The following is a 22072-nucleotide window of genomic DNA, read 5'->3' as shown; positions in this document are numbered from 1 at the left end:
GAATGTGGAGTCAGCGAGTTGATGAGGAACAAAGGACGAGCTCATCTGAGAAAAAAACGGAAGGAAGCACTTGAAACTGGGTTTCGTTTCACTCCCAAACTGCAGTCCACAGAAGTATTTCCCTCAAATAACTTGAAAAACTTTATGAATTGTGTTTAAGTTTTTTACTCTCCAAATGTAATACAATTCTTCAGCTAAAACAGAAATAATGAGACAAAATGGTTCTGAAAAGTACAATAGAAAAATATTGTTCACTGGTTTATTTTTCCAAATGAGCATCAGGCTATTTACAAATACGCAGATCTCCAATGATGTGTATTAAAATGGCAAGTCTATCACCGTTTGAAATCTAAATGAAAAAAAATTTTATTAAGGCACATTTGATCTGAGAATTTAAAAAACTAACTTTCTGGTATAATGACAGATTCATTTCATTTTCGTCCCCAAAACACATGAGCACCAAAATTGTCAAAGAACACTTAATATTTAGTAAAACAGTAAGGAATATAAAAATCAAGGAGGGGAAAAAGCGTTTCCAAAAGGAAATCTTTGGAGATAGGTTTACTGCAAATAAAACAGACTAAACACACTCCTGATACACATAAATAATACTAACTAACAGGTATTCAAGAAATGGCAGAGCTCTGAACAACAGATATTAAATAAATTAAAGGTATTTCAGATACAAAGGATAAAACAAAACAGTAATGAAAGAATGAAAACCATCTCCACCCACACAACACAGACAGGATGAAAGGAACAAAACCAAATACATTTTTCCCCAATGTTTTGATTGGGGGGGTTGTGTGTGTTTCAGTTTGTGTACATCAGATTTATTGTAATAATTCATCTTTGTCATTCTAAACATTAATATTTTACCCTTTAAAGAGAAGGGTCAAGAAGAGAAAATGCCAAATCCTTCTTGAAATTTAATGCCAGGTCTATTTAGGCCGAATGAACTACCACGAGAACGGCCACATATCTCACTGTGCTTTCTTCACGCCCCTCGCGTTAAAATCTATGTGGCCAGCTGGGCTTGGTGGCCCACCCCTAGCATTTGGGAGGCCCAGGTGGGCGGACTGCCTGAGGTCAGGAGTTCATGACCAGTATGGACAACATGGTGAAACCCCATCTCTACTAAAAATACAAAAAAATTAGCCGGGCGTGGTGGTGTGTGCCTGTAATCCCAGCTACTCAGGAGGCAATGGCAGGGGAATTGCTTGAAGCAGTGAAGTGGAGGTTAAAGTGAGCCAAGACTGCGCCACTGCACTCCAGCCTGGGTGACAGAGCGAGACTCCGTCTCAAAAAAACAAAAAACAAAACAAAACAAACAAACAAAAAACCTACGTGGCCATGCTGAGCAGAGTACCACTGAGGGGAAATGATCAACTCTGGAAAGCTCTCCGGAAGACGACGATGAAACAGCTATTATCACATTTCCTTATCTTACAACTGGAACGTGAAATGGCTTTAAAACAATTGTAAAAAAAAAAAAAAAAAAAAAAAACCACACACAAAAGGTAGAATCTGTGGAATGTTAACAATCACAACAGAACATTTACCAGAGTTACAGTGTTTTGTTACAATAATACTTTGCAGGAATGTTCACGTTTTCTGCCATAGGACTGGAGCAAAGGGTCTCAAAAGAAAACATTTTTTTTAAAAAGTTTTGTTCATCAGGTACATTTCAAGTCAAAGTTAAGCAGGTCTGCTACATAATGTTCAGCAAGAAGATGTGTTCAAAGGCAAACATTGATCACATTCTTGTTCAAAAGCTCAATCTTAAAGGAGTCCTATGTAAGAAAACCACTTGTAAAATATATCCTTGTATACGGACTTCAAAAACTGATCATACAAAAGATTTTTGAAAAATAAATTAGATAATTAAAAATGTCTTTTCCAGCAAAGCTGGACATTAGGCCGTCCTCACTGAGCCATTATTATTGCTGCTTTTACTGTAACTTGGATCATTTTTTTCTAGCCACATCTCAGCCAGCTGCTGCGTGGACCCATAGGTCGATGCTTTGGACCCCAAGCACATTTTGTACTGTTTGGGGTCGAGATTGGGATCACAAAAGACAGGATGGTGGACGTGGACTACTCCTACTTCTTGGCTCCTAAACGTCTTCAAACCTGCCTGGACAACCTTGTTGAAAAGGTCCACATCCTCCAGCCCCCAGCCTTGGATGGAAACATCAAAGCCGCCCACTCGGACAAGATCTCCCTTATAAATACACGTGATGCCAAACCCATAGTTTCTCCAGAAGCCAGTTTTCTGAGTAAAGGCAAAATGGTTGTCACTGGGAACTTTCCCACTATAAACGATCTTTGGGTCATACTGGCTGAAGATGATTGGAAAATAGATTTGTTGGCCCAGAACTGTATTTGCTCGACATCGCTGAAGGAATTCTGTAGTAAACACGAGGTCGACGTCGCAGAAGAAGAGCAAAGATTCATTGTTAAACTGGGAAGATCCTACTTCCAGGGCCAGAGCTCTTGAAAACTCCCCAGACACAGGCAAAATCTGCATGTCGGCTTTAGGGTACTTAATGCGGTAATCTCTCATCAGTTCAACTTGTTTGGCCTTGTCAGGGTTGGAGTCAGAATTGAAAAGCAGAACCACCAGCTTGACGTTCTGATTAGGGATAAGACACGTCTTCTCAAAGTTTCCCATAAATCTCATAAACATGTCGAAACGCCCAGACAGAGGAATCAGTATGTTTATCTTTTTATCTTTGGGTTCTTTGTGCTCACTCTTGGACCCAGGGAGCTGAAAGGGGACAAGCTTCTTCAGGGAGTTTGAGAGAAAGGACAAGGATCCCGATTCCTGATTGATTCTCTTGGCCAACTCCTGTGCATCCAGCTCCTCGTGCTCCACAAACTGGATCTTGCTGAAAGTCTGCTGTAAATACGCGTGCCTCCTCACAGGGACCGTCATTTTCTTCCCTTTGTGCTTTTTGTACAGAAGCAGCAGGTCCAGGATGTACTCAGCCCCGTACATGGGGTTCACCCGGCGGTAGCCGTACTGGATCTCCTTGAAGTCAATGATGCGCCCTCTGGTCTTGGCGTTGGCATTGATCATCTCCATGACCTGCATGACAATGTCGTCCAAGGCTTCCCTCTGAGCAGAGTCCATGCCTCTTCGAGGGGGCTGGCCGTCAACTGCCGAATACAAGTATTTTCCAGTCAGAAACTCCCATTCCAGAATCTCCTCTCGCTGGCGGGGCTGAAACCTCATGAAGGAAGGAGGGATTCCCAGCTGGAGGTCCTCTTTATGAATCTCTGTGTTGCTGTATTTGCTCATCAGGACAATTTCGCGGTGCAGCTGTATTGTGCGATGGCGGAGCTCGGCTATTTTGCGGCTCAGCATGTAGCTGTGGAGCCTGTACTGGTAGGGTGGGTTTTTGTTGGGGTGTAATGTGATAGCTTGGTGAATTTTACTGTTATGGAGATCTCTAATGTACCCCTTTTTGTTCTGTTCATAATTCTCATAAAAAAGCTGCTGCATCTGTTACGGGAAAAAAAGAGATCACAAATTTAGTATTGTATGATTGAGTGCCAGCACATGCTAAAGAAAATGCAAATACTAGAAATGTTTCTGAATGGACCACAGCACACAAAAGGCCCTAGATAAGGCCCAATCAACAGCAGTCCAATGTGGTTAGAAGAATTCACAGATAGAAACTGCTTAAGGAAATAAGGGTTAATAACCAAAGTTGGCCAATATACTTTTACAGGCAAACAGAATTATGAAGAAGTTGTCCTATAATGAAAACGTATAAAATTGAGATCACAGCACACCACATGAGCACGCCTGAGAGATAATGCCACCCCCGTCCCACTACGCCTGTGAAAGGGACCCACAGAGTCATGCGTCCCTGGCTGAAGACCTGAATAGCAGACCCTGCGGCTTCTATCTATGGGAATAAACTTCCTCCTGAGAGCCAGAAGAACTCCAGGCAAACAACCTGAGCGAAGGAGTGCCCTGCTTCCAGGGAGCTAAGGGAAAGCCAAGCAGAAGCAGGAGGAGGCCTGGCCCTGCGAGGACGCTCATCAGAGGCAGGAGGCGGCCTGGCCCTGCGAGGACGCTCATCAGAGGCAGGAGGCGGCCTGGCCCTGCAAGGATGCTGTAGGATGAAGCAAGGCTCGGTGAAGTCTCTGGAAGCAAGCACACACTGAAAATCCTCTTCACGCTGCTGGCCTCCCAGTGTACGAGGAAGGTGCCCCTCTCCCAGGGCTTCTGTGGAGGCAGGAGAGGTCCTGCCTGCTCAGCATGGGGTCTCTGGCACCAGCACTGAGCTTGGTGCCTGGGGGATCAGAAAATGCTGGCAGATGGGAAACATGCAGGACGCACAGGACTCACCATTCCACCAACTCTGCTTCGGCCCCGTGGCACAGATTTTGGGACAGCATAAGCTTACGGGCCATCAGCCAAAATGGGTTCCCTCAAGTTACGAAGGGAACGTGCCTAATGCCTCGGTACATCTGGGCAAGGAGATGAACGTTTTTACAAAGCATGTTGGAATGTAGAATAATAGTTTGCAAAAAATGTTCAGTGAAAGCATTTGAGGTTAGTATCTGGCAAATTAGTCTTGTTTCTTTCAAGTTCATGGTTGTTTTTTGTTCATATCGTTAAATACTAACTCTTGGTAAGGGATGATACGCATTCTGGCTGACTGGTTTATTTGCCTCTGGACAATCATATGCTGACTTTTTCCTGAGCCACTGCAGCTACCGTAATAGTAGAGAAATAGAAATTGGCACTTTTATACCTTATTTCTTTCTCTCATAAGGTAAAAAGAAAACAGGGAACCAGCATGCCTGCCAGGCCCCGCACAGAGCTGAGGTCTGATGAGCGCTGATCTTTACCTCCTGGGCACCCGCGAGTCCGGTCTTAGAGAAAGAATTAGAGCGGAATTATAGGTCCTCCAAAGTGCCGCCGCTGTTTCCAACTTTCCCTCCCACACTGCTTACGCTCCCCACATGGGAGGTGCACACATGGACTTACCACTGAACTCACTGCCACACTGTGGCACACTTTTCTAATTAATTAGAAAAGGTGGTCAGGTTTTCTATGGGGTAGGAAGCAGGGCCTCCCTAGGCTAGGAGGAGGGACTCTGACTCTGACTCCATGCAGCACACAGGGCACACTTTATATGGAATTTTACACGCCCCTTCTGCTACCTATTATCAGCTTTACTGTCGACTACAGGAAAGCAAATCTCAAACTCTTGTTTTAAATAAACTGAAGCCAAGAAGTAACCTGGGGCTTGCTGAGAGAAGGCAGTAAGCGATGGCGCAGGGACTCCTTCACGCCCTGATGGGCGGGCCAGATACAAACAACATGAAGATAAAGGCCCTGCCACAAGGCTTGGATGAACCATGTTACGTATCTCTCTTTTTACTTTGCTTCTTCTGTGGGTCACAACAAAAGAAGCCTTATGAACTTCTTGCCCAAAGCACCCTTACTGTTCACTTTCTAGCTGGGCTGATTCTTGGGTACAAACGGCAGGGCTACAAGGTGGCAAATGTAATGTGAGGACTCAAAGAGAAGAAAGGTTTAGAAAGATTCTTTGCAGGCTCTAAAACCTTGAAGCAAATATAGTCATTTTACAATCTTGTTGGGGCATTTGGGGGCACAGCAGTTACAAGGACCTGCTATGGTGCCTCAGAAGATGCTCCCAGGGTCCAGGAAGCCACGCTTCCTGTTTCACCAAGGCCAGCCTTTGTAACGTGACTTAAGTAACTGTGCAGGCCACCAGACCCCACCGCTGACTCCACCTGAGTATCTCATGGTAAGGAAGGCTCTACCATGGCAGAGAACCCACAAACCTACATGCTACCTAACTGAGAGCTAGCACAATCATGACTGTCTGCTATATGATAAAAAGCTAGATAACAACTCTGGCAGATATTCTATATATATTTGTTTCAAGTATATATTGTTTCCATTTCATCTGCTCATAATTTCCAAATTCTTAACAATGAACATGAAGAACCGTAATATTGTTTGTGGAAGGTCTCTCCATTTCCAAGAGTGTAAACGCACATTAATTTGGCCTTACAAGCTGTCTTCTACAGTGAGGTGGGAACAGTCTGAAGCATGTGCTGTTCCTTCTTTGCCCTGCAGGAAGCTCATGCTGCCAATCCCATCTCCCCATGTGTCTCTGACCCTTCTCTCTCCAGCCCCACTGGGTCACGCCACAGCTTCCCCGTGGGTCTGCTTGCAGAATTCTGTTCCTCCCTCAACCGTGCTTCAAGACAGTAGCACAGAGGTATTCTTAGAACACGCACTGGAGACTTTCGGCTAAACAGGAGTGGTGGAACTCATGATTTTCTCCTCTCTTCCCAAATGCAGTGGATCCTTGAACAACGTGGGGGTTAGGAGTGCTGACTCCTCATGCAGTCAAAAACCCATGTATGAGTTTTAATTCCTAAAAAACTTAACTACTAATAGCCTACTGTTGACTGGAAGTCTTACCAATAACAATCAATAACACATCTTTTGCATGATGTGTGAATTATATACTGCATTGCATTCTTACAATAAAGGAAGCTAGAGAAAAGAAAATGTTACTAAGAAAATGTCATGGAAGGAAGAGTAAATATACTCACGGCACTGTATTTATTAATACTGTGAGTTTACACTGTCTGTTTACAAGATCAATTGTCTGTATCTGAAATGGATGGGCAATTGCAGCCGCAGACCTCAATCTACAGTACCTAGCAAGCAATTCATCTTTTTCTTGTAATGTCAAGACTTTTCTGTTTCTTGGGAGCCACTTCAGTATGGTTAGTGGTACTTCATATGGGTCCCACGGTGTTATTCGAAGTTCACAGTATTGCACTAAACCTGATGAAAAATACAATTAACTGCAAGAGATCGCTTTTTACGGCAATATGCAATTTTCTGGAGAGACGAACTGTTCAGGTGGGGATGATTAGTGTCACCCAGCATTTCAAGCCTATATTTGCAACACCTGAGCTCACCACGGCAACAGGAAGTAGCTGTGAAGTCACTACAGGAGCAGAGTATGTACTACAGTTGTTTTATAGTTATGACTGAAAATACTGCATCTTAGTCCTCTGGGTTTACTTCCTTGATAAATACATTTCCAGAAATTATACCCAAGCACAAGGTAGTGAGGTGCAAGTCTGATAATGGGGAAATGGAAATTGCGGGACTTGAGCAGGACCCTGCCCTCATATCCCACTTGCTTCCCAGAAAACTTATCCCACTCCCCACCCCAAGCAGGAAACCAGAAGAGTCTTTTGGATTAACTGAACAGTACCATAGATACCTAGAGTCTGCCAACAAAAACATCAACCAAAAAGCTGGATCATTACAGCAAAGATACTAGTTTTAAAAGCCTCTGCTACACAGCTTCTCATCAGCTTCTCAATGCTTCACTCTTAAATGAGAATCAACAGTCAAGGATCATCAGGCAGCTGAAAAAGGGTTCCAAATGGGAATGATGAAAGCAAAACAAAACAAAAGCAAAAACCTTGGCGGAACAGAAACAAACGCAGTGAACAGAAGAAAAACTCAACAACAAAAACAAAAAGCTACAATATAGTCAAAGGGAAGAAAGACAGTGCATCCATGCAACCAAAACAGAATACAATAAACATGAAAATCAGAGGAAAAAACCCTTGAAACCAAACACAAAACAGCAAAACAAAGGAGTAGAGTTTGAACATAAAGCTGAAGAAATCCCTAGAAGATCACAACGATAAAAAAAAACAGACAACAGGAGAGAAAAGTATTCATTCTAGGAACAAAAAGCACATAGGAGGGAAAACAACAATATAAAAAAATGGATCCAGAATTAAGGGAGTCAGGTGCCTGGGTTAAACTCTAAGTATCCAGTATAAAAAGTACAGTATAAAAGTATCCAGTATAAAAACTACAAGAAAAAGCAATCTAAAAATTTCCAGAGGAGGAAAAAGGGCATATACAAATAATCAGAAATGGAAATGGCACCAGACACAGATAACACCACTGGAAGCTGAAGAATGATGCCTTCAAAAGTAGGAGTGGAAAATTATTCTCAGTGTAGAATTCTCTTCCCAAAATATCCATCAAGTGAGAAGAGTGAAAGATGCTCAGATACTCGGGACTCAATTTTACCTTGCATTCATTCCTTCCCAGGAAGCTACTGAAGGGTATGTTCCCCTAAAGCGAGGAAAGAAAGCCGTAAAGAAGATGACAGGATCCAGGAAACTAGACGCATGGGCCAGAATGACCATGCAAGGAGGTACCACACGGACAGACCTGCAGCAGCTGCGGGAACATGTGCAAATGGGGGAGGGTGTGGGTGCTCACTGCCTCCATCTCCAGAGTCCAGCTCAGTGCTTGATACATCGAATTCATAACAAGTGAGGCCTTTAAACAGAACAAGTATGGAGAAATTGTTGAATGACATCAATACAGAAGGAAACAGCTGATGAGGACAGACACGGTATCTTATACATGGTAAACAGTATACAAGGATAAGGCTGGGCTCCTCTGGCCAGGATGTGTTTTAAAATGCAAAAATCAGTAGCATATTTAAAGAGAAAATATATACTACTCTGGGGAAATGATGTAGTGGTCACCTTTTTTTACTCCCTAGACCAAATATGACTGCACACTTTATTCCTGGCCATCCATACCCCACACAGGGAGGGCAGGCCCCCATGGGAGGCCTCTACATGACTGATTACTTCTCACACACACACTAGGACAACAAGTCCCCACACATTTTCAGGAATCCATTTCACAAAATGTTTTAGAAGCTGCCTATGGTTGTTACTTTCACAGAGTGTGTGTGCTAAGGGGGTAAACATGGAGAAAACAGGCTGGTAGAAGCTGTAAAACAGGCTGAGGGTTTTAACTACAGTGAAAGTTGCTGTAAGTACCTTCTGGCTAAACTCTAAAAGTTTGAAATAAATGTGACATATACATATATATAGATAGACAGATAGATAGATAATTTTTTTTTTTTTTTGAGACAGGGTCTCCTTCTGTCACCCAGGCTGGAGTGCAGTGGTGTGATCTCAGCTCACTGCAACCTCCACCTCCCAGGGAGCTGGAACTACAGGCGTGCACCACCACATACAGCTAATTTTTGTATTTTTTTGTAGAGATGGGGTTTCACCAGGTTGCCCAGGCTGGTCTTGAACTCCTGGTTTCAAGCAATCTGCTTGCCTCGGCCTCCCAAAGTCCTGGGATTACAGACGTGAGCCACCGAGCCCGGCCATTTTCTTTTTTTAATGAAAAAGAAATCTGTTATAAGATAAAAAGGTGTGTGTGAGTGGTGTGCATGCACATATGCTTGGGTGAGGGAGCACCTGACAGAAAGTGAGCTTAAAGCCAAGTGTATGCCCAGACTGGCTGGTGGCCCCTGCTCTGTCCCAGAGGATTTACTTTTATTAATTTATTATTTATTAATGTTGCTACGGTATATAAACAATTCAGACAAAGAAGTTCCTACCTGAAAGACTGGGTGGAACACATACCTGTAATGATCTCTAAAAAAATCTAAACTGACGTCAAGGAAATAGCTCCCTTTCTAAAAGAGGCTGATGCGGGTTTAAGCAACAGGTGAGCAGACACTCTGTCACAGGTAAGGACGAGTACCTCCACCTTAACCAAGACCTGCCCAAATGGGCTTCAGGTGGTGCCCTTCAGCCAATTTCTGTACAAAGCCTTGTCATAAATGGCTTTGGTGTAGAGGCAGGGAAACATTTTCTTGTTACCCTCAGTGTGTGGAATGGGAGACGGAGAGGCAGAAATCAAATATGCTGTCTTTAGAGCTCTTTAAGAACAGGAAACGTGAAGTATAATGCAAAGCAAAAATGTCAATGAGATATTAAAGCCAGGTTAGGAGAGAAATTCATACATCATCTGTGTTTCTGAATGGAGCAGGAAGGAAACCTCGAGAAGCCCTGACCGGCCCCACCAGGCTCCAGGGCCATGGGGCCCCCAGGCGAGCCCCTGCTGAGTGTGGATGCCCTCCATCCCCTTCCCCGCCTTCCCAGGTGCCCCTCCCATGTGACCACATAAAAGATCTCAGTGCTTGTGGATGGAGTCTTTGCCTCTGGGGCACTGCGGCCATTTGTACTGAACTTTGGAATCCCCTGCAATGTTCTCCTCAAAATATCTTTTTTTTTTTTTTTTTTTACTTCACCAAGTTTCTAGCTTCTCTGCTGTGATTTGGGTTTTCCCTATTTCCTACCTTTCATTTTTTCTTTGAGGATGCCTATTTAAGAGACATGCTGTGGGTGAGATGAAACTGAATCATTTTGCTCTAGGCACGTCAATGAGAAATGGTGGTCATTAAGCGTTTAACGCCTACATCTCCAACCATCTTCCTGCTTTCCCTCATATTATGGGCTACGTCACTGCTCACCACTGGAATGCCATTAAGTAGGAAAGACACAGGTAACATTTAATTACTGAGCTCCAGGCAATTTCCTGCATTCAATAGGAAATTGTTGAAGTCCCTGACCCTTAAGTAGTATAGTCCGGCCAGGCATGGTGGCTCACGCCTGTAATCCCAGCAATTTGGGAGGCCGAGACGGGTGTATTATTGAGCTCAGGAGTTCCAGACCAGTCTGGGCAACATGGTGAAACCTTGTCCCTACCAAAAAAAAAAAAAAAAAAAAAAAAAAAAAAAGCCAGGGGTGGTGGCACATGCCTGAGGTCCCAGCTACTTAGGGGGCTGAGGTGGGAGAATCACTTGAGTCTGGGAGGCGGAGGTTGCAGTGAGCCGAGATCGTGCCACTGCACTCCAGCCTGGGTGACAAAGTGAGACTCTGTCTCAAAAAAAATAAAAAATAAAACGTATAGTCACATACTAAATTGCAATTTTCTTGTAACAGAAATAAAGCTACTATTTCTCTGGAAGAAAGTTTAGAATATAACAATTTCAAGAATAAAGCTGTAAGACCTTGGACAAGCTACTTGAATCAGTTGAGTCTCTCAAGTTTTCTCATTTATAAAATGACTGGGCTGGGCAAGGTGGCTCACGCTTGTAACCTCAGTGCTTTATGGGGCTGAGGTGGGAGGACTGCTTGAGCCCAGGGATTCAAGATGAGCTTAGGCAACATAGTGAAATCCTATCTCTACAAATAATTTAAAAATTAGCCAGACGTGGTGGTACATGCCTGTGGTCCCAGTTGCTCAGGAGGCTGAGGGGGGAGGATCACGAGCCTGGGAGGTTGTGGCTGCAGTGAGCCATGATCGCACTACTGCACTCCAGCCTAGGTGACAGAGCAAGACCCTGTCAAAAAAAAAAAAAAAACCCACAAAAAAGTGACTGCATTGTACTAGACAGAGGATCTGTGAAGGTAAAGAATTCAAAGATCCTATGTGACCATGTCAGAACGAGCCACAAATCCTCTAAAGCCCTGCTCTGACATTCTTCTGCCCACCTACTCCTGATATGGCTGAAGCTGCAGCAGTATCTTCATTGACTAAAACTATATTTGAAGCATTAAAGGGTAGTAACACATCCCTATTAACTGTTTCTATCCTGTGAAAATTAATCTCCAAATCTTCTATAAAATTAGTTAAAAATATGAGATTCTTAACAGTTCATTTTAGTAACTCCAGGAATAACAAACATGTAATGACATTTTTGTTATAAAGAATATTTTGGGCTGGGCCAGTGGCTCCCGCCTGTAATCCCAGCACATTGGGAGGCTGAGGCAGGCAGATCATTTGAGGTCAGGAGTTTGAGACAAGCCTGGCCAATGTGGTGAAACACTGTTTCTACTAAAATTACAAAAATTAGCCAGGCGTGGTGGCGTGTGCCTGTAGTCGCAGCTACTCAGGAGGCTGAGGTGGGAGAATCGCTTGAACCTGGGAAGCGGAGGCTGCAGTGAGCCGAGATGGCACTACTGCACTCCAGCCTGGGCGACAGAGCAGGACTCCATCTCAAAAAAGAAAACAAACAAACAAAAAAAACCTCCAGAATATTTTGAATAGTACCAAATTCAAAATTTAAGAGGATTTTATTATCATAAGGTATTTCAATAATCTATAATTTGGCAGATCACTTAGAAGAATATTATAAAACAGAAAGTTAGAAGTACTGCAGAAGAAAACACAAGTCAATATAGACAGGTTAATTTAATAATCACAAGAGTATTCCTTGCTTAAAAAAAACTCAGTAAAGAAACCTTAAGATGCTTTAGTGGCACTGATGACTTCATTTAATTTCCACTGTCCATGAAACAACCCTTAATCTTTGTTATAAAAAGTGCCTCCATATCCTTCAACTCCAGCAAAGCCATCTCCCTTCCTGTGAGATGTTTCAGGGCTCTGCGTCATTCTCCAGTAAATCTGAGAGGGGCTAATACCAAGGTCACGCTATTCCCAGGAACTTCTAGCCCAGCTGGGAATAACCATCAACTACCCATATCTAATCTTTGCTTAACAAATACCTTCCACAGTCTTCATTAGCAAATGTCCTTCTTGTCCTCTGCAAGGAGAGCCAGCATTCTCATTAAGCCCTCATTCTTCCTGTTAACTGTTTACATGACTGTCCTTCAGCACATACATAGCTCAGCCTCAGCTACAGACCGTCACTGCTGCAGAGCAACAACTTCCCATTCGGACTCAGGCAGTGTTTCAATTCATTACAGAGAAGTGGTTTTCTCACCCTTTTGTCCTGAAAAGTGGTTCAAAGAAAGTAAGCGTTGTCTAAATGTCAAGAGACCGTAACTGCTGGTAGCCAGAGTCACAAGTTTTTAAACATTTAAATGACATTCTCATATGCTTCTAGGTAGGCTTTACAGGTAATTTACTGTCCCAAGCAGGACCTTTTGAGATGAAAGAGTGGGTCTGTTAATAATTAGGCCAAGACCACCAGCATAAACTGGGCCTGTCCCAGACTCTCAGGACATATGGTTATCCTACTGTCCCTACTAGGTCTTTCCTAATTAGTTTTGTGTAGGCTTTGCCAATTTTCATCTAATTAAGTTCAAGGATTACGTTTTTGTATTTTAAAGACTCCATTCAAAAAACTAAAATTGTCATGGAAATTAAGCTGGGACTTTAGTGGTTAAAAAAAAATGAGAATTATTATGAATGATTCCTGAATGGTTAGTGACTAATTCTGAAACCTAAACACCTTTTAGAGAAGCCTGACTCATTTCAAAATAATTGAGAATTAAGCTTAGCAAAGTAAAACAAAAGCTGTTGATAGTAATTTAAGGCTTCTGCATAAGACTATAAGTAAAGTGATAAAACTGAAACAATAGATTTTGCAAGTGAACATTCCATGTCTAAATAATCAGCAGAGACTGTGGTAGGAGACCCTTATCTGCAGTCAGAAAACTATCTAAACTCCCATGTCTTCCCTTCACAAACATCTGATCTGGGGCAATCAGTTGAGTGCACCAGGCATCACCTTAACAAAAAAAAATAAAGTGGCAGACGTGGCAGCATTATGCAGGATGAATCCATGCAGAACCATCTTTAAATGGATAAAGTCCTGTGCACATGCGGCACTCAATATTTACTGATCACTCTTGTGACAGGCGCTGTACCAGGCAGTGAAAGCCCAAATGTCATGTACAAAGAAGAAACAAGCATGAACACAAGACAGAACCGGCGAGCGTGGCGTTAACCGTCCCAGCCCGCGCCTGCCTCGAGGCAGCCACCAGGCTTCCCTCCAAAGGCGTTTCTAAAACCTGGCTCACCCAAGTACCAGGTATGGCCCTCTGGCCTCCACACCTGTGCTTCTCTCAGCACCCTCCTCACTCCAGTCAACACGGACCACACACCAACGTCACACATGACCCAACATATCTCTATGTGAGAATGTGATACAAGCTCTAGTCTAGGGGACTGCCAAAGCACAAACTAAATCAAAAATAAAATTAAAAGCAAACTTACAGGGACGAGGTGGATGTAAGCCAGAAGGGATGGAACTTGGGGGGACCAGGACATGCCACACAGGCTCAGTGCAGCCGGGTTTAAAGGGAAGCTAGAAATCCAGCTGTTCTGTGTCAAGTCTAACTGAAGTGCTGGCAACCAGTTCAAGTGAGAGAGAAAGGGAAAGGGACCAAGAAAAGGAAAAGAGAGAAAAAAGAAACACAAGCCCAAGTATATCTGTGGGTCAAATATGACCTAAATATGACCTACAGATTCTTCCTTCTAGGATACTTTTTCATCTACGCCTGACTTTTTGTAGAATGTTATTCGACATAAAGACATTCAACGCCGTGTTAACGTATAGCATTTAATGAAGCAACGTCTTACTTAAAAAAAACCAACCACCCCCACCACCACCTAAGACTAAAGCGGCGCTGGGACAGTGGAAGCCTGGTGAGTGGGGACAGCGCAGTGGCGCTGTGGGCGGGGGGCAACGGCTCCTGCAGCCCGGCTCCACCACTCGAGTCCTCCGAAGAACAGCAACTGCTCTAGAAGCCTTGGGGTGCCCAACCCAGCTTTGGGTCATGCGTTACACTCAGAACTGTCAGTGTTTCTGTCATTTACACAGTGTTGAGTGGGATGGGGGTTAAATGCCACAGGTTTGGACCCTGGGTTTTGAGCACGACCCCTGTGAGGCTGAAGACTCCACGTCTGCCATCTCCAGTTCATATGAAGTCTGAGGGGGGACTCTCACTTCACACCCACCTCACAAAGGCACCATTCTGAAAGTTTTCTTTCAAAACAGAGGGTAAGAAAAACACTGGCGAGGGGACTGAGGGAAGAAAAGGGAGTGGGTTTTTTTTGGGGGGAAGGGTGGGTGGGGAAGGGAAGCCAGTAAAGCTTTAAATTCCACAGTGTCAAATTCCCAGGGAAGCAATATGGACAGTTTTCAAAGCATAGGCAACCAACACAAGCAATCCCACGGAGAAGTGACAGGTTTTTCAACCCTTGGGGCTCGAACAACTGGACATCCAAATGCAGGAAGATGAAATGAGACACAGATCTTACCCTTCACGGGATCACAGGCCTAAATGCAAAAGGCAAAACTACAAAACTCCTAAAGGAAACAGGAGAAAATCTAGACGACCTTGGGTTTGGTGATGACTTTCTAGACACAACACCAAAGACATACTCCATGTAAGAATTGATAAACTGAACTTAATTAAAGTCAAAAACTTCTGCTCTGCAAAAGACACTGCCAAGAGAATGAGAAGACAAGCCACAGACTGAGAGGAAATATTCACAGACTTATAAGACTTATCTAAAATATACAAAGAACTTCTAAACTCAAAAATACGAAAACAACCCAATTAAAAAGTAGCCAAAGGCTTTAACAAGCACCTTGCCAAAGTTATACAGATGGCAAAAAAAGCATGTGAAAGTCATCATATGTCGTCAGGGAGATGCAAATTCAAACAACGAGATGCCACTATACACCGATCAGAAGGGCCGAGAGGAGTGACGTGAAATGCTGGTGAGGACTTGGAACAAGACGGACTCTCACTCACTGCCGGTGAGAATGCAAAATGGTACAGGCACTTGGGAAGACAGTTTGGCAGTTTCCTACGAAACTAAACATACTCTTATGGGATCCAACAAGTGAGCTCCTTGGTATTTACCCAAAAGAGCTGAAACGTTAGTGTCCACACAAAAATCTGCATATGGGTGTTTCCAGCACTTTTATTCATAATTGCCAAAACTCAGAAGCAACCAAGATGTCCTTCAGTTGGTGAATGAATAAACCGTGGCACATTCAGATAATGGAATACTATTCAGTATTTTTAAAAAATGAACTATCAAATCATGAAAAGACATGGAAGAAAGTTAAATGCATGTCACTAAGTAAAATAAGCCAAACTGAAAAGGCTACATACTGTACGATTCCAACTATATAATACTGTAAAACAAAACAAGGCAAAACTATGAAGACAGTAAAAAGATGACTGGTTGCTAGAGGTTAAGGGGAAGGAGGGATGAACAGGCAGAGCACAGAGGATTTTTAGGACAGTGAACTGTTATGTATGATACATGTATGAGGGTATTTGTTATAAACTTGTTTAAACCCACAGAATGTTCAACACCAAGAGTGACTCCTATTGTTAACTGTGGACTCTGGGTGATAATGATATGTCACTGCAGGTTCACTGATTGTAACTAAGGTACCACCACTCTGGTACAAGGTGTCCATATTGGGGGAGACTGTGCATGTGTAGGGGCAGGGGCCACTTGGGAAATCTCTGCACATTCCACTCAATTTCGCTGTGAACCTAAAGCTGCTCCAAAAAACTTATTTTTTTTTTTTAATGCAACCTATTAGGGAAAAGATGTCCTCAAATTATCTATGTTAAGTAGATTGTAGGGGGAAACTGGTAGTACTTTTTCTCTGGCTTCTCATTTATAACAAATTCATTCATTTTCCTTCATTCATCCATCTACTCACTGCTCTAAGCAAAAAAAAATTTTACAGAAATATATAAAATACACTAAACTTCAGATCCTTTGTGGAAAGAGGTAGGTGGAAATAAAATGCAAGTAATTAATAATTAACAGTGAGTAGGACTGTTTGTTCTTTAACACAGTATTCTAAACTAAAAAGCCCTATACAAAAAGAATAGAGAAATATTTTTAAGCATCTGCTATGAGATACCATACTTCTCTCTCTCTCAACACACTCATTTAATCCTCACAATTTTAAACTCCTTGAGAGCAAAACTCATTTTGTTCTGGGTGCCAAGCACTTAGTAATTGCCCTCTAAGTACTTGCTGAATAAATGAATGAGTAGATATTATACAGGTAAGGACAAAAAGATTAATCACAGATAACAATGTAAGTTGCTCCTGTCAATACATAAACATTACAACAGAAGAGATGTGCCACGCTCAATAAACAAGAGCTAAGAGAACACACACTCTGCACAGGGCCTTTGCCTGCTCAGAAAAGACATCCCCATCCCCACCCCCACCTCCTACCCCTCAGATTCCCAGACAGCCAGGCAGGGGTCTGGGGCAGACCAGCCAAGGCAAGACAGCCAACCTCAACCCCAACTCCCCCCACTCCCACACAATACGGCAACATGAGCTAAGACAAGGGGACTTTCGAATACAGAAGAACAAGAGCTAAGACAAGGGGACTTTCGAATACAGAAGATCAGCATCTTCAGAAATACGAGAGGAAAACCATCCTTCAAAGAGGATCGACTAGAATTCTCAGAATTCAGTTCTAAACGCCTCCCTAGTGGCTCCACAGAGGTTCCCTGAAGGTAGGTCTCACAGATTCTTTCCACACCCATAGCACACAGCAGAGCCTGGCATTAATATATTCCCTTAATAAACATTTATCCAAAGGATAAGATGTAATAGCTGAGGGTAATCATCCTATATGTATTTCCAAAATAACCTACTTCCCTGCACAATCTTTCAACTATACTTTTAGCTAAACACTAGGCAACATGTTTAAACTGACAGCCAGCCCTTTCACCCTTCAGAGGCACCTGATTGTAAAAAATGCTTATTACCACTCCTCTCCCATTGAAGTGAAATAATTTGTGTGATTTTATATAATAACATTAACAACCAACATCTCTCGGAAGCTATACCAAGGACCTACCCTGTATGCACTGAAGTAATCCGACGAGGTGGCTCTGTTACTATCCACATTTTACTTTCAGGGATACTCTAGTTTGTGTGTTCAGTGACTTGCTCACACCCCACAGCCACTGCACACAGCAAAGCCCAGGTGGGCTCTCAGCTCTCTCGGGCCGATTCTTGACAAGACAACTAGAAATGCATGCCTGGCAAGCAGGCAACAAACAAGGAATGTGTCAGACTGAGAGCTTTGGAGAACCACAAAGCTGGGGAGACAGCAGCGAGGGCAGGGCTGCAGCATCACATCCTCGGGTCAGGGAGGGCCTGAGGGAGACCAGACAGCAATGAGGGGGCCAGGGAAGCTCTCCAGAGGGAACCAACCTTGGAGCAGACTGAAGAATACGCTGTGCCCCTTCAGAACATTCATCTCTTCCTCTGGGCAAGGGGCCACACTCTGGAGCAAGGAGCAAGCATAACAGCTGGGCCACCAGCCTGACCAGCTGCCCGGGAGCAGGTGAATGCTCCTTCCTCTCCAGCCGCAGTCACACTGTGTGCACGCACATGTGCGTATTTTAACGGCATCATCAGCAAGAAAGGTTTAAACGCTGGAAATGACTATTCACAGTTTCTGACCAAGTATGTTTACTCCATGGAACCAAATTTGGGTCAGATAATGCATAAGAGTAAAGAGAAGAGTGGGAAAGTCCTCTATTTAATGTGCACACAATCCCAACACTCCTGGCACCAAGGAAGACAAGCTGGGGACAGCACCGTGTTCCAGACCAGGAGACTGTGCATCTTCACGCTCCTTCCTTGCCTGACAAAACCTGCTCTCTCGGCCATGGAGACCACTCTGAGATCACTTCTGCTTGGTGAGCAGGTGGGGCACCAAGTCCCAGCAACAGAGGGCACCAGCAAGGGCAGGGCCATCAGCGTGGATTTCCACACCTCCCTCTACCACCTCCTTCCTCTATGTGCTTAGGGGCAGTCAGATGCCCTGGCCTTGGCCAAGCACCAGGGCAAAGTGGGATCCAAAGGCCACCAGCATCTTTTAAAAGTGAAAGTGACTCAAAAGCATCAAGTAACTTTCTCTGTGCCCTCTTCATGCAGCTATGGAGCGCCTTCAGCAGGAAAGCCATCACTAGTAATAGCAGAGTTAAGTAATCTAAGAATGGGCAACTTTTGTTTTATCATTAACATTAACACATAGACCACCACGTGCTACAAACTGAAAGAAAAGAAAAATTTCATTGGAGGTAAACCTGTTTCAACTAATTAAATGTTTCTACTCAGAGCTCTGTTTCTTTCTTAGCCTGTTTGTGTGTCCATGCGTACGCACACATTTTACATGGGTACCTCAACTGAGAAACATTTCAGTAGGCTAGGCAACATTTTAAAGTATTTCAAAATGGTATTTCACAATTGCATTTTCAACTGTAATTTCTAAATTAATTTTAGATCAGAATTACGTAGCCACAACAGCTATCCAGCCATTAATTTTGCCCTTATATTCCTTGTTCTCTATTTGGTATTTTGCACCATTAAATAAAGCTATATAATAATCAGGTGCTGAATGGAAGAGGATGCACCAGCTGCTTCTAAACAGTGCAGTGGTCTTCAATCACTCACAACCAGAGCTTCCTACTTTTCCTAGAACAGATCTGCTGCATGCTACATGATCTCCAAGTCTCCACACAATTCCATTTTCTAATCTTGCCTCTATTTCTAAATTAAATCACAAACCCTGACTTTTTGTATGCATGGGTTGGGTTGGGAGACGGGAGACAGGGAGAGCTGTGAAGGGTGGGAGGATCAACAGTGGCGTCTCAAAAAGTCACAATTCTATTTTCAAGAGTACACTTCTGATGCCAAGAAGATGAGATCTCATGCACTTCTTCCCCAAGTTTTGAACAGATTCCACAACATATGTCTTATAATAGACTGGCTACAATGAAATAAAGACGGATTCATGAATGAAAAGTAGTCTTAGAAACAGCATTTCATAAGCTCACCCATAACCCACGTGACTCAAAATGTCATCGAGTAGAAACATTTACATCACTTATGATTAACTATTTTTAAACCTTCTTTATTATTACAAAACAATATATACTTATTATAAAATTCTGGAAATGGGAGGAATCACTCATAATCCTACTCTGACATTTGAAAAATATTCCTTCTAATACAACATATTCACATATAAGATTACAAAACTAATTATACTTTGCAAACTATACAGTACTTACATACTTGTATATCACACCTGAGCAATAATCGTATTTTGGATCATCTTATTTTCCTGAAATAGTTAACAACATTAACTGCTAAATAAAATCAAGCTATCCTATCCTACTATTTGTGTCAGGATTTCAACCAAACAAAAAGAGCCATGAAAATTATAAGCTATAAGAACAAAAATTTCACAGATGTGAGAAAGCTTAAAGGCTAACGGTAAAGGAATAAGTCATGTGTCAACCAAAGGCTAAAAACGTTTTATTACATTTTTTATTTAAAAGCTGGCCAGGCGCAGTGGCTCATGCCTCTAATCCCAGCACCTTGGGAGGCTGAGGCGGGCGGATCACGAGGTCAGGAGATCGAAACCATACTGGCTAACACGGTGAAACCCTGTTTCTACTAAAAATACAAAAACAAAATTAACCAGGCGTGGTGGTGGGCGCCTGTAGTCCCACCTACTCAGGAGGCTGAGGCGAGAGAATGGTGTGAACCTGGAAGGTGGAGCTTGCAGTGAGCCGAGATGGTGCCACTGCACTCCAGCTTGGGTGACAGCAAGACTCCGTCTCAAAAAAAAAAAAAAAAAAGCTGTCTCCTGGGAGGAGGTAATTGCAGGAGAGACTATCAAATCAAATAGATTCAAATTCCAGTTACATAGTATCAATACCCCAGTTAGTCAATATAAATTATATATAAATATTAAAAATGGACATACAGGCCAGAACAGTGGCTCATGCCTGTAATCCCAACACTTTGGGAGGATGAGGCAGGTGAATCACTTGAGGTCAGGAGTTCGAGATCAGCTTGGTTAACGTGGTGAAACCCTGTTTCTACTAAAAATACCAAAATTAGCCAGGTGTAGTGGAGGGCGCCTGTAATTCCAGCTGAGGCAGGAGAATGACTTGAACCTGGGAGACAGAGGTTGCAGTGAGCCAAGATCACAGCACCGCACTCCAGCGTGGGTGACAGAGCGAGACGCAGTCTCAAAAACAAACAAACAAAAAAAAGACATATATGTAAAATAAGCATACCCTAACTAAACAACGTAATTCTCATGAGATCCATAAGTATAAATTACACTAGAAGAAATGAAAACATTTTTCTTTGCTGGCTCTTGTTCAGGCACTTTCTGGTGTCCCATGCTGATGGGAAGGCCAGGTGTCAGAAGTGGGAGGGTTTACTGCACAACCCATGTTTACTGCAGAAACCAGGAAAACTCAGAGAGGTAAAAAGAAACATTAAGCCTATTCTGTCTACCTAGTGAAAACTACTGTTACTATCTTAGGGTACAACTCATGTCAAACTAACTTAAGAGAAGCCACAACACTGTAATGCCACCAAGCGGGATTACAGCCCGAGATCCATGACTAAGACTATCAACTACATACACTAGGAACCATATACACTATGCGAACTACAGGACGATTAGCCAACACGAGCGATAAAGCCATAATTTAAATGTAAATGCCCTGGCTTCAAATGTATTTGTCAAACATTCAATATAGGCTGGGCATGGTGGTTCATGCCTGTAATCCCAGCACTTTGGGAGGCCAAGGTGAGGGAACCACTAGAGCTCAGCAGTTCGAGACCAGCCTAAGAAATATAGCAAGACCTCATTTGTATTTGAAAGAAAAAATAATTTTTAAGAAACCCTTCAATATACCACATTGGGTATATGTGACCCTAGCAATTCAGTGAACTACTGGTACATTCCTAGAACAAAAAGGGGCATAGCATGTTTGGTCTTAATTCTTTTATTCTTTGTTTACCTAATTCACAAGTACACATCTATACAGATATTCAAGAATCACAAATTTTGCTTGATTTCTTCCCAAAGAAAGTGACATTATGCAATTTGAGATTTTCCAGCCAGGTGCAGTGGTACAGGCCTGTACTCCAAGCTACTCAGGAGGCTGAGGCAGGAGGATCACTTGAGCCCAGGAGTTCAAGGCCAGCCCCATCGGGTGGAAGGAGTGGGGAGAGGCAATGCCTGGCAATTTAAGGTTCTTCCCTCAAATTATTGATATATTTGACTGGAAGCCCATTAATTATGTTCCTTATTTAAAGGTCACGTTAAGCTTTGGTAACTAATCACAAGACATTTCCATACCTGCCCAAATGTAAGTTTAATCACAAATGCATTCCCAAGCTCACCTGTTATGGCACAGGAAGAACTAAAAGCCATGTAACACAAATTTAAAGGAAGGAACCCTAAGGGAAACGTTTCCATCTGGACTGATCTGCTGGTTTATACTCTGAGAAGATTCCCAAGTCCTTCTATCTACTATTACAGCCAGAATGATTTTCTAGGAGAGACAAATTCAG

The 22072-nt window shown here is 42.9% G+C and overlaps 1 protein-coding gene across 1 annotated transcript in view; it reads right to left on the bottom strand.

Moving 5' to 3' along the window:
* Positions 1–1530: 1530 nt before the first annotated feature.
* Positions 1531–22072, bottom strand: part of CHSY1 (chondroitin sulfate synthase 1) — a 72793-nt gene continuing 52251 nt past the window's right edge. Inside the window, exon 3 of the mRNA XM_032175552.2 lies at positions 1531–3508. Coding sequence (XP_032031443.1) covers positions 1916–3508 — 1593 coding nt within the window. The 3' untranslated portion in view covers positions 1531–1915. The remainder of the gene's footprint in view (positions 3509–22072) is intronic.

The sequence above is a fragment of the Hylobates moloch genome, unplaced genomic scaffold (assembly GCF_009828535.3).
Source record: "Hylobates moloch isolate HMO894 unplaced genomic scaffold, HMol_V3 SCAFFOLD_14, whole genome shotgun sequence".
Classification (NCBI taxonomy): domain Eukaryota; kingdom Metazoa; phylum Chordata; class Mammalia; order Primates; family Hylobatidae; genus Hylobates; species Hylobates moloch.
Note: the sequence above shows the minus strand (reverse complement) of the source record. Positions and strands in the feature narration are given on the sequence as shown.